This window comes from Neopsephotus bourkii, unplaced genomic scaffold (genome assembly GCF_033783945.1).
Source record: "Neopsephotus bourkii isolate Nb327-2 ecotype Australia unplaced genomic scaffold, CSIRO-AGI_Nbou_v1 NB_1767, whole genome shotgun sequence".
Classification (NCBI taxonomy): Eukaryota; Metazoa; Chordata; class Aves; order Psittaciformes; family Psittacidae; genus Neopsephotus; species Neopsephotus bourkii.
The window spans coordinates 9,025,720-9,038,651 of record NW_026902241.1 but is presented as its reverse complement, the minus strand read 5'-3'; the positions used below and the strand labels follow the sequence as shown (position 1 = coordinate 9,038,651).

At 42.3% G+C, this 12,932-nt stretch overlaps 1 protein-coding gene across 1 annotated transcript in view; it reads right to left on the bottom strand.

Moving 5' to 3' along the window:
- LOC133225797 (centromere protein J-like) overlaps positions 1–12,932 on the bottom strand; it is a 35,116-nt gene that overhangs the window by 17,120 nt on the left and 5,064 nt on the right. Inside the window, exons 6-9 of the mRNA XM_061378584.1 lie at positions 11,315–11,423; positions 8,885–10,304; positions 4,765–4,876; positions 561–726 (exon numbers count right to left, since the gene is read on the bottom strand). Coding sequence (XP_061234568.1) covers positions 561–726; positions 4,765–4,876; positions 8,885–10,304; positions 11,315–11,423 — 1,807 coding nt within the window. The remainder of the gene's footprint in view (positions 1–560; positions 727–4,764; positions 4,877–8,884; positions 10,305–11,314; positions 11,424–12,932) is intronic.

Here is a 12,932-nt window from a genome sequence, read left to right as displayed (position 1 = left end):
GTCAGTGATTCAGGATTGTTATTAGGCAGGTTAAGTGTTAGATACATAGCTAGATATCACCAAAATATCTCAAAGCCAAAGGCCAGGATTGTTCAAGTTAAAAAATCAACAAACTCCCAGATCAGGGATGAGAACAGAGAACAATGGCCAATACCTTTGTGCCACTGGCACAGTGGTCTTTTGTATGAAAAAGATGTAAAACCCACAACAGCAGGAGTTGGAAATTTTTCAAGAGCTAGCTCAGATCTGGCAAATCAATACAAGAAGTATAAGGAACCTGGGAAGCTTGCAACATTCCTTAAGAAATAAAAGGTGCAACCTAATTTTTTTCATATATCGAGAAAGGGGGCACTTATATGTACTTAAAATAATACATTTTAAACCAAAGCAATGTACTATTAACAAAAATCTTCACTGTATGCACTACTGTCCTGAAGAAGTAACACAAATTATTGGCCACCTGTGGCAAATGGAAGGATTTAGGTACTACCATAAGATGCCTGCACGGGAGGATATTAATTGATGAGAACTGCATATTTATTCTACAGAAGACAGCTTACTTGTATTTCTTCTGATTTTGCATTTTCTTCAGTGACACTAGCTGCTCCTTTGAACTTGCTATGGGCAATGTTTTCTTTCTGCGGTGGGTGAATTTGGTCCCTGTTGTATTCCAAAGAGTGAGTCAGTTCCTGGCTCTGTGCAACGTTGAGCTGGTCCATTTGTGTTCTGCTCAGAAGGTAAACAAACAGTATGACTTTGACATAAACATTATAATAAAGGACTGTCTTTAGATGTGCCTTGTTTGGGCATGATTTTTGGTGGTCTTGGGCACACCCTATATATGCTGGTACTGTTGGGAGTGGCAACAAGTTGTCAGCACTTGTCAAAATTGAGGTCCTTCATCACTCATGTATGTGTTCAGCGCAAAATTGATTCTACTGAGCAGGTAGAAACAATTCTTATTGAAATTTTCTGACAACATAATGACCATGAACTTGGAGGCTTTTAAGCTTTTCAGAGAGATAGCTAAATTAGGGCAGACCTGCAGACGACACAGCTAGCTCCCTGGCATGGTACCTATGAAGCACTTCATCATGCAGAGCTGGGGACTGAGCTACATATCCAGCAGCCATTACATTGCCATTACTACAAATCAGAACAGCCATAGAACAGAATGAAGGGGTGTAAAGTACTTTACTTTCCATAGGTAAGTATACTCCAAGAGTTAAATGTGGGAGCTTAGTGCCCAGAAGAGATTTTTCCTTTGAACTCGATGTCTCAAGGCATGAATAGTCTGGAAGTGCACTTAAGAACTTAGCAGATGGGGAGAGTATAAATCTTTACATATCCTCAAACGAAGTGTATTCATAAGACTATGATACAGCTGCTTAGTTAATTTTTTGTATTATACTAAATTATTTGTTAGCTCCCTACATCAGCTCACTTCATGACCTACAGCCACCAACTAGCTTTCACTATTACTTGACATAAAACGTGAGCTAGAGGAGGCAGCCATGACCCCATGTTTTCCTCTCAATAATGCAGTTTAGCTCTTCAGCAGAAAAATATGAAAGTTCTCAGAGGTACTAAAAGACAAATGAACTCCCCATATCCTAATTCATTACCTAATTTTTATTCTTTTTTGTTGTTTTCTATCCTAAATAAGCCTAATATCCTAAAAGTCATGCTAAAAAAAAGTTTCAGCAATAGTCCATAGAAGTATTAAGTTTCCTCACATTAATGCAGTTAAATTACCAAACATACCTGTCTCGTGTGATTACGTCCAGCCTATAAATGCTCCATATACGGACCAGATGCCCTAAAATACAACATACTAGAACAAAAGCAAGCACAAGATTCTGAAGATAACATCTTCCACTGAAGACTGAATAGTATTAACTGTCTTACACCCAGTAAAGTAAAATCCAGGTAGTTATTCCTTCCAGCATCTCAGCTGGTATCAGCCTCTTCAGAATTGCACAAGAATTACATCTGCACAAATAAACTAATAGAGCTGGAGCATGAACCCAAGTGTGAAATTCCCCAGAGCTATGTACTGCTAGCATGACCTCTGGTCTTGGCATTGGCCATCCAGCACTGCACTAGGATGTGCTAGGTAAGGTTTGGAAGTCAGATCAGGCCAGGGATCAGGTCCACCAGACAGTCTGGATGCAGCCACTCTGGTCTTCAGGGTAAGATAAGTTAGCTGCATGGAGGTGTTCTGCTGTTTACCATAGTGTGAAATATTCCCTTGGCTAGTTCAGGTCAGCTTCCTTAGCTCTTCTAAACTTCTTGTGCACCTGCTCACTGGCAGAGCATGGGAAACTGAAAAGTCCTTCATTTAGAGTAAGCACTACTTAGCAACAACTAAAACATTAGTGTGCTATCATCGTTGTTCTCACACTAAATCTAAACCACAGCACTGTACCAGCTACTAGGAAAAAAGTTAACTCTATCCCAGCTGAAACCAGGACAGCTCTTTTCTTCAAGGCTAGAAAAAAGATCCTGAGGAAATGTAATAACCAAGGACTCCAGGAGCACACACATTATTTCTTTGGAGCCTCTGATAATTAGTTCACACCCCAACCATAAACTGCAAATAGGAGCTAAATGCACAACACAAATATAAAATACATAAAAAAGGCTAATCAGTTTGTGCAAACTCAGATTTTTGCATGCAACCCAGGCACATCTCTGTCTGAGGAACATGGCAGCAGGCTGGCTGTGAGGCAAAAACATACATGAAGCAAAAGTCTTTTTTCCAAGAAAAAGACTTTTAGGGAAATGCAGATGGGAGGAAAACCCATGTTGTCAACTGCTGATGGTCGAGAAAAAACGCAGATTCAAAACTACAATGTATTAAAGAGCACACAAGCTGTTCTTGTTGAAGGAACAAGGAAATAACCATCACTGAATCCTCTGACTGATGCCAAGAGCCAGCAGCAACTACTTCAGTGCAGCAAGGGTGGAGCCACAGGTCAGATTCCATTAGGTACCAGATAGACACAACACACTACATCCCAACTGTTTTCACCCTCTTGCCTATAATTATTTGTGCCTGCAAAGGCCTGAAAACAAAGTACTCGGAAATAATAGATAGATTGGGCAGGTCCAGGCATGCCATGTGTCTCTCAAGAGGATTTTCATTGCTTCCAGCAAGCACAAGTTACTAACGTGGTGGCCATCTTGTGCTCCTGATAGGGTTACTGGTTTAAAAATACAAAGCAGATTCTCAGATGGCATAAATCAGTATAAGGCAAATACAGTCAAGCAGGATAAGCTGCCTTTCACAGTTAGTTCTAGCTCATAAATTGGAAAAAAGTGAGTGAAAAGACGTACACAATATACTAGGCAGGCATTTTTTGATAAACATCTGTGTGGAAATGCTAAGGGCTCCTATGGCTAATGACATGAATAAATACATGAAAGCTCTTTTAAAAATGTGCACTATCATGATAAAATCAAAGCCATTTCACCTGTGAAGCAGCTCTGGCAGCAGTCAGAGTGCAGTGCAACACTGCAGTAGTTCTGCACCAGTGCATCACCCCACAGCCAAAATTTACAACAGCAAAAGTAAAACCAGCACCTAATTTCATTAGTAGTTTTAGGAACTGCCAAATTCCACAAATATTCTCATTCAGAACACCTATCACAGTCAGCTGGAGATCATCTTCCAACATGTTTGCAAGATCACAAAGTGGAAGGATCTTTAATGAAACAATTTAAGACATTGAAAGTATTTTGCTCAAAGACAGCTGTAGGAAAAAAAGATACAAACTGATAAATGTAATTCAGAAATACTTTTTGGCACTAATCCCATGGTCTTTGAAATCAAGAGGAATGGACAAGCACATGTGAAAAATAATTTCTTACTTACATTATATGTTAAAATAAAAATCCAGATCAATAAAGTACACTAATTTCCACTAGTTAAATAGGCTTTAAAGGCAAAGAGGAAAATAACCTCTCATGCTAACAGTAGATGCTACCTAATAATTTCTAACAGATCTAATGACATCAAAAATACGCATTTGATTGCAAGCATGTTCAATTTTTATAAGACGCATTTGCATAACCTGCAATTAGCTATAGTTGTGAGTCACTTCCATTCTAAACCACATAGTTTCAAAGCTTCTTGAAGGGATCTTGTGGAAAGTAATTATTATTTTTTCTTATGAAAATGTAAAAAAAAAACCACCCAACCGCAAACCAAAACAATTTTCAGCATTTAATAATTACAAATTACAAAAGAAACTCTCCTGAATTTTCAAATTCTTCATTTATATGGAACCAAATGCATCCTCAGTCTAAGGTGAAGATAGGCATTCCTGAATAGCAATGTTGTTAGCTCTGATGTATGCTGTACACTTTTTGTTAACTTTGGAAATATGGGCTACCCTGATGTGAATGCAATATAAGAAGTTTATCCTTTACTCCATCAGAGGCTTAATCCCATAAAACAGATTATCCTGAGTTCTTACAGATTTGAGTATAATCAGAAGGTGCTCAGCAATTTATAAACAGCATTTGTCATTACTCAGCTTTAAGGCCCAAACCACACTGTTTTCAGAGTCGGGCCCCTACAGTTAGGCGCTTTACTTTTAATTTAGACAGCTAAATAAGTGTTTCAGTTCTGAGACAACACAGATGCCCCCAAAAAGAAGATAGTTAATAAGTAAGAATTTAGCAGCCTGATCTTAAGGAGCCTAAAGGAAGTATTTGCCTCACTACACACACAGATTAATTTCTGGTGTATACATTTACCTGTGCAAATGTGTTGCTTTCTCTTGTTCTTCCTTCACTTTAGTCATTGGAGGGGTTCCTCTGCGATATACGCCAGTCTCTGATCCTCTGGTAACGATGCTCTGGGTTTCTTCTATAAATACATAGAATCATAGAATAGTTAGGGTTGGAAAGGACCTTAAGATCATCAAGTTCCAACACCACTGCCATGGGCACAGACACCTCACACTAAACCATATCACCCAAGGCCTTGTCCAACCTGGTCTTGAACACTGCCAGGGATGCAGCATTCACAACCTCCCTGGGCAACCCATTCCAGTGCCTCACCACCCTAACAGGAAAGAACTTCCTCCTTATATCCAATCTAAACTTCCCCTGGTTAAGTTTTAGCTCACTATCCCTTGTCCTATCACTACAGTCCTTAATGAAGGGCCCCTCCCCAGCATCCCTATAGGCCCCCTTCAGATACTGGAAGGTTGCCAGGAGGTCTCCATGCAGCTTTCTCTTCTCCAGGCTGAACAACCCCAACGTTCTCAGCCTATCTTCATACGGGAGGTGCTCCAGTCCCCTGATCATTCTCGTGGCCCTCCTCTGGACTTGTTCCAACAGTTCCATGTCCTTTTTATGCTGAGGACACCAGAACTGCACACAATACTCCAGGTGAGGTGCAGGTGAGGTCTCACAAGAGCAGAATAAAGGGGCAGGATCGCCTCCTTCGACCTGCTGGTCACACTCCTTTTGATGCAGCCCAGGATACGGTTGGTTTTCTGGGCTGCAAGCACACACTGAAGCCAGCTCATGTTCATTTTCTCATCGACAAGCACCCCCAAGTCCTTCTCCAAAGGGCTGCTCTGAATCTCTTCTCTGCCCAACCTGTAGCTGTGCCTGGGATTGTTCCGACCCAGGTGTAGGACCTTGCACTTGCCATTGTTAAACTTCATGAGGTTGGCATCAGCCCACCTCACAAGCGTGTCAAGGTCCCTCTGGATGGCATTCCTTCCCTCCAGCGTCACCGAACCACACAGCTTGGTGTCATCGGCAAACTTGCTGAGGGCACACTCAATCCCACTGTCCATGTCAGCGACGAAGATGTTAAACAAGACTGGTCCCAACACTGATCCCTGAGGGACACCACTCATTACTGGTCTCCAGCTGGACACTGAGCCATTGACCACAACTCTTTGTGTGCAGCCATCCAGCCAGTTCTTTATCCACTGAGTGATCCACCTATCAAATTGATGTCTCTCCAATTCAGAGACAAGGATGTCATGTGGGACAGTGTCAAACGCTTTGCACAAGTCCAGGTAGATGACATCAACTGCTCTACCCCTGACCATCAGTTCTGTAGCCCCATCACAGAAGGCCACCAAATTGGTCAGGCAAGATTTCCCCTTGGTGAAGCCATGGTGGCTGTCACCAAGCACCTTGTTGTTTTTCATGTGCCTTAGCATGCCTTCCAGGAGAATCTGCTCCAAGATTTTGCCAGGCACAGAGGTGAGACTGACTGGTAACTGCCCGGGTCATCCATTTTCCCCTTCTTGAAAATGGGGGTTATATTTCCCTTTTTCCGGTCGTCGGGAACTTCACCTGACTGCCATGATTTTTCAAATATGATGGCCAGCGGCTTAGCAACTTCATTCGCCAGCTCCTTCAGGACCTGTGGATGGATTTCATCAGGACCCATGGACTTGTGCATGTTCAGATTTTTAAGATGGTCTCGAATCAGTTCCCCTCCTACAGTGGGCCCAAGGTCTCCATTCTCATATTCCCTGTGTCTGCCTTCCAAGACTTGGGTGGTGCGGTCAGAGCCTTTGCCAGTGAAGACCGAGGCAAAGAAGTCATTCAGAACCTCAGCCTTCTCCAAATCCTGTGTAGCCAGTTCACCTGAGAGCTTCCTGAGGGGGCCTACGTTCTCCCTAATCTGTTTTTTATTTGCTATGTACCTGTAGAATCCCTTCCTGTTATCCTTAACATCCCTAGCCAAATTTAATTCTAACTGGGCCTTAGCTTTCCTAACCTGGTCCCTAGCTTCCCGGACAACATCCCTGTACTCTTCCCAGGCCGCCTGTCCTTGCTTCCACTTTCTATAAGCCTCTTTTTTCATTTGAATTTTCCTCAGCAGCTCCTTATCCTTTCAAGGAGGTCTCCTGGCCCTCCTGCTGCACTTCCTTCTGGTTGGGATGCAACACTCCTGAGCTTGTAGCAGGTGATCCTTGAATATCAACCAACAGTCTTGGGTCCCCCTGCCCTCTAGGGCTATATCCCATAGAACCTTACTAAGCAGGCTCCTGAAGAGGCCAAAGTCTGCTCTTTTGAAGTCCGGGGCAGTGAGCTTGCTGCACGCTCTTCTCACTGTCCTAAGGATATCAAATTCAACCATGTCGTGGTCGCTGCATCCAAGGCTGCCCTGGAGCATCACATTTCCAATGAGCCCTTCCCTGTTGGTGAGCACGAGGTCAAGCATGGCACTTCTCCTGTCGGTTCCTCTATTACCTGCAGAAGGAAGTTGTCTTCCACACAATCCAGGAACCTCCTGGATTGCTTGTGCCGGGCCGTACCATCGTTCCAACAGATGTCAGGGTGGTTGAAGTCAGTCATGAGAACGAGGGCCTGTGAGCGTGAGGCTTTTCCTATCTGCCTATAGAGTGCTTCATCTGCAGGTTCTCCTTGATCAGGTGGTCTGTAACAGATCCCCACAATAATGTCTGCCGTAGCTGTTTTCCCTTTAATCATGACCCAGAAACTCTCTGGCAACTGCTCACCTGTCCCCAGACAGAGTTCCATACACTCCAGCCTATCCCTAACATAAAGGGCAACTTCCCGTCCCCGCCTGCCGGGCCTGTCTTTTCTAAAAAGCCTGTAACCTTCTATTCCAACGCTCCAGTCATAGGAGCCATCCCACCTTGTTTCTGCAATGCCTATTGTATCATACCCCAATACATACATCTATGTTAGTACACAGAACTTTGTGAATATTTATGAACACTCTCTACATGTTTAAAACCACAAACTGCATAAGTGCAGTAAGCTTTATTGTTTAATCTATCAGGAAGCATGAATCTATCTCTACCTAATTACACAGATATTCAGTTCCCATCATAGTTCTTAGTAGTACAGTCCAAGCCCTACAAATCATTACGTGTGAAATGGATTTGGGGTATATCAGTGTTGGCAGACAAATTCCTTTTCAGGAATGTGCATGCCATGTGATAATGGAAGCTTATTTTGAATTTAACTTCTGAAGAAGCCTCAGGAACCCTTTTTTAACAGGACTCTGTAATGGAGTGGGGTGTGCTTAGCAAGCTGTGACAGAGCAATTGAAAGCCATCAGAAGTGATTATTTCTGCCAGGGTGATAACTGCAGGCAGGACAAATGATTTTGACTGATCTTACACAAGGAGACAGCCAATGGGTTTAGGATGAGGAGTCAATGTAGGGGAAGTCCTTCAGGAGAAGCTACGAGAGAAGAAAAGTCAAGATCCAGTTTAACAAAAAGGATTAAATCTGCTCAAGCAGGATACTATTTCACTGCTAGAAGTATGATCACTGGGCCAAAAGGCTGGAAAGATTGTTTGACCAAAGAACTGGGACCACATAAAGGACAAACTGAGTGAAGATGTTAATAGGAAATCACCATTTTCCTCCGATGCAACGGTCTATGTTTCTTAGGAGCAAAACATGCAAATTTAAGAAATTATTTTGACCACCTTTTTTAAAGTCATCTCTGAGGAGAGTAAAGAGAAAATGTGAACACCTGACTGTCAAGGGGTCATTGGAAGGAACACACCTAAGCTACAGGGAACAGTAGCCCTGGCTCTAAGGACTCACTGAACCTCTCACCCATCTCATGGGGTCAAAAGTCTGCACCTGAAAATGCACCTCAAGCAACAGACTTGAAAAACATCTAGTGACAATGAAGAGCAAAGTATAACAAGGAGCTTGCAGATTTATCTTTCTCCTTTTCACATTCTTCCCCCAGCTTGGGACTGAGAAATATTGACAGAGGTAGGCATATACAGGCAGAGCACAGGCAGAATGAGGCATATACCTAGGGAGCACAGGCAGAATGAGTCATACATCCAAGAGAAATTTTTTTCCCCTATGGAAAATAAATATAAATAAAAACTTGGGGAGCACTTACCTAATCTGTCTCTAAACAGCTTTTTCTGTGGTTCCTCCACTGCAGGGGTTTCTTTAATCTTGAAATCAGGAATCTCACCAGACAGTGTTGAGAGTGGCAGATGTAGGCTTTTAACATCCTTGGCCCTATTCTCATTCTTTGATTCAGGCTCATGCTCTCTCCTTTTCAATTTTGTGGGATAATATAAAGGCTGCTGAAGAGAAGAACAAGTCTTGCTCTCTTTCAGCCTGGCAGCCTTGGTACTGGAATCACTGCTGCTTGTGCTGTAGGAGAAATCTTGTCTTGAGATCCCTTGAATATCTTGTTTCCTTGGAGGTGACCTGCTGTACTTTTTAACATACTTTATTTTAGTTCCACTGGGCTCATCACTAGCATAATCACCATCAGATTGATCCAAACGTCCACAAGTATGATCTACTCCCTGAGGCCCATTCTGGGAGGGATACTGAGCATGGTGAGATTTGGAGTCATCATCGCTGTTGGAGGATAAGCAGCTTGATTCACAGGATGAAGATGCAACATGCCATGCTGAGGCAGCTCTCCCCTTCCTTTGCCACTCCTGCTTCAAGGCTGAGGATGAGACTCCCTTCTCCACAGCCTCAGGTGAGCTACGTGTAATTTTCACTATCTTATCATTGACCATCTTAAACCCAGTATGGATTTGTCTTTTGCTTTCTGAGCTCTGGCTCCCCAAAACAAGTTTCTGTGTGCAAGCCTGAACCCACTTCTCACCCTGTGTGAACGCAGTGTCTGCACTCCACTCTGACTCCTTGATGTGATCTGGTTTTAAGTCCTGAAGTAGAGAACGCTTTTGCAGGACCTCCAAGGGGTCTTTTGCTCCTTTTGTGTGATGACCCCTTAGAGGCCAATCCACCCTACCTAGGTGCTTTTTCAGGGTACCATGCACAGGTCTTCCATCAGTTCTGCCTGCTTGCCCAAGAGAATTCATATGACGATTTTGCTTTTCCTCGCCTACTTGCAGGTTCATTTCTATTAATGTTTCTGGGCTTGGTTGCAGGATTTCAGGCCACTTTCTCTGTGGTGAGCCAATGGGATTTTTCTTTGTGTCTTCATCTCTCCTGATCACTTGTTTTTCTTCTAAACTTTGCTCTACTATATTTGCTTCGCAGTCAGTCTGAGAATTTAACTCCCACTCAGCTGAAGCATTGTCTGCCTTATTTTCATGTGTACCAATCTTCCTGGAGCCACTGACCTGAAGACTGAACTGAGAGTATTCCCCTGGCCGCAGTACGCCTGCATCCACTTGGTCAGGCTGGGAGAAATGACCTGAGCAATCCAAACCAGCTCTTCTGGAATGCTTGTTGTCATCTTTTAAAGGTTTCTGTTTATTTTTTTTGAGCCTTGCCATTCCGTCTTTTCGTTTCAGAAAAGCCTTCTGAGTTGTTACTTTTGCCTTGCTCTGAAAAAACACCCAAAATGCTGACAATCAGAGTCTGAGAATTGCTCTCCAGAAAGATATAGAATCATAGACTCATGGAATGGTTTGGGTTGGAGAGGACCTTCAGTTCACCTAGTTCCAATCTCCCTGCAATGGGCAGGGACGCCTTCCACTAGATCAGGTTGCCCAAGGCTCTGTCCAACCTGGCCTTGAATCTTATTTATGGTAACTGAAAAAGCTGAGACACCAGAAGGCTTAAAGACAGTGGCTGTGGGTAATGAGTATGTAAGTAACAGCCCTGAGGCTACAGGGAAGGCACAAGAACTTTTAGAAGCAGTTGTGATGTGCCACCTCCACTAATTCATTAGTAGAGTCAGATGGTTAGGACAGTGCTAAGTGTTTATATGATAGAAGGTCATTAAAGTTCTGTCTTGCTTTGTTTTTAAAGGAAGTCTGAGTGCTTTTTACTATGTGGCACAGAAATATGTAAGTGCCTCAGTTGGAGATTTTATTTCACCGAGAGACATAAAGAAAATTCCTGAATGATGAGATGTTTGTCTCCCAAGTCAACAGGCCTAACAAAATGCTGAGTCTGATACCTCTAGACATAAGATCACCTCAAACTGCACATAAGGCAAAAACCAGAAAAGTATGACTGTACTTGGCCCTTTATAGAAACTGTATTTTTAAATACCCCCATTCTTGCATTAATGGCACATGAGAGAGCTGCATGAACCATTTATTCTGAAATAAACTGACAGAAACAACCTTGAGGTCTAATTCAGCTAAGTGACTTAGGCACAAACTATGACCCAGAAAGTATGCAGAAAGAGAGGAAACCAGTATGAAAGTGGGGAGTATGTTTGTGACTGAGTTATATAATTTATTTACTTCTGGGGAAAATCTTCCAATATAGCATGAAAGAACACTAGGAAAACGTGCTGCCATGGAATGAGCCAAAACAGCCCACACAATACTCAGGGCCATGAGAACTTGTCAAAAGCAAAGTGAATAAACAACCGGCACAGTACCTGCTGCTCCTTCTGCTGTTTTTCTAGGAGGTGATTGTCTACTTCAAGTTGTTCTTCAACAAATTCTTCAGAAGTATTCTGTCTAATACCAATTGCTGGTGTGATTGGCCTAGGCAAGGAACAAGAAGGTACTTATTTGTAAGGTTTTCCGATTAGTTTTCTTTTGATAATTCTCATAGAACTGATGCTGAGTTTAGAACGGAAATGTTTGTTAAATGTGAAGCATGTTAATATAAAGCCCACTATTATATGACACCTAAGTCTCACTTTAAAAAATCCTGTCTACACTAAACATTAATTATGCTTTTAGCAAGCAATATTTTTTTGGCTGGCATCAGTCTTCCCTTAAAATTATAAAATATCAAAAGAAAAAATATTTCAGGCCTTTTCTCCAGACTAGAGCTGGTTGCAGTCACAAAGAACCAATCGTCTCTCCAACAGACTGGTTTGAATTAGATGGTGAAGAGTGATAGAGGAGAAAAATAATGTCTATAATGTTGTGGAGGGACAAATTGAACTCTGACTCAAATTGAAGCATAATATAGCATACATGAACAGATCTTATTTCATTGGAAATGTGGTTAGAGCCTTAATTTAGTCACTTGTTAGTAATTCCTACCGAATATTAAAAAATCCTGGGTTTAAAAAAGGCATTGGTTACTCAGCGTATTACTGTACTTCTGTACCCCACCTCTGCCTAACACCATTGTACCACTGACAATCTTTTGTTTATCAGCCTAGCTCTGTCTGTTAGCATCAGCATGGGTTAATAGGATTAGATTTGTAGAGCATAACTGTTGTTGATGAGGACTCAGCATTAAATAATGCACATGTCAGGGAAGTTTATTTCAAACCAATTATACCCTGGTCCCATAGTGAAAATATGACAAAGACCCGGAATACGTTCTTTGCTTTAGTTTCATCCATCTCATCCTAAGATCATGATGTGAACCAAAACACAACAAGTGGAGATGACTGAGATAGATTTCAGAAGCTCACTGCTGGTCCAAAAAGGCATATGTGGACAGGCCTACTTGACCAGAGTTGCTTATGGTCCTGCCACCCCTTCTCAGCCTTCAGTTCTGGAGGTTCCTGTCTTCCTCCTCTGCCTAACTCCCACATGATTAATGCACTAAAACACACTTGTGAAAATTGTTCTCACTCTGTACTTGCCTAGAAAGTTGCTGCTTTTCTTTTATACTTGATGGAAGGCTTGGTGTGCCAAAAAGCTGCTGCTTCTGTCTTCATCAGCTGAGGAAAGGTAACAATTCTACGAGCATTTCTTCCATCACTAATGCCAACCTACCCATTCTTGCCTAGCCATGGGCACCACCTCAGCGTGCTGGCACAATTCCTCCTCTAATGCAGTGATGAACCAGATCAGAGAACTGATCCAAGTTAAAAGTTACATCTCTTCAGATAACTTTAACAAGGATTACTTTGGTGACCTGCTCATAAAAATTGGTCTTGGCACAGATGAACAGGCAGAGTAAGAACAAGAATGAATGAGCTACTGAAACTGATGCTGCCATTGCAAACTGATGGCCACAGCAGAATAAAAGATGGCATAACAAAAGATGTTACCTCTCCCTGCCAAATTTTGTTTTACTTCTGTTCT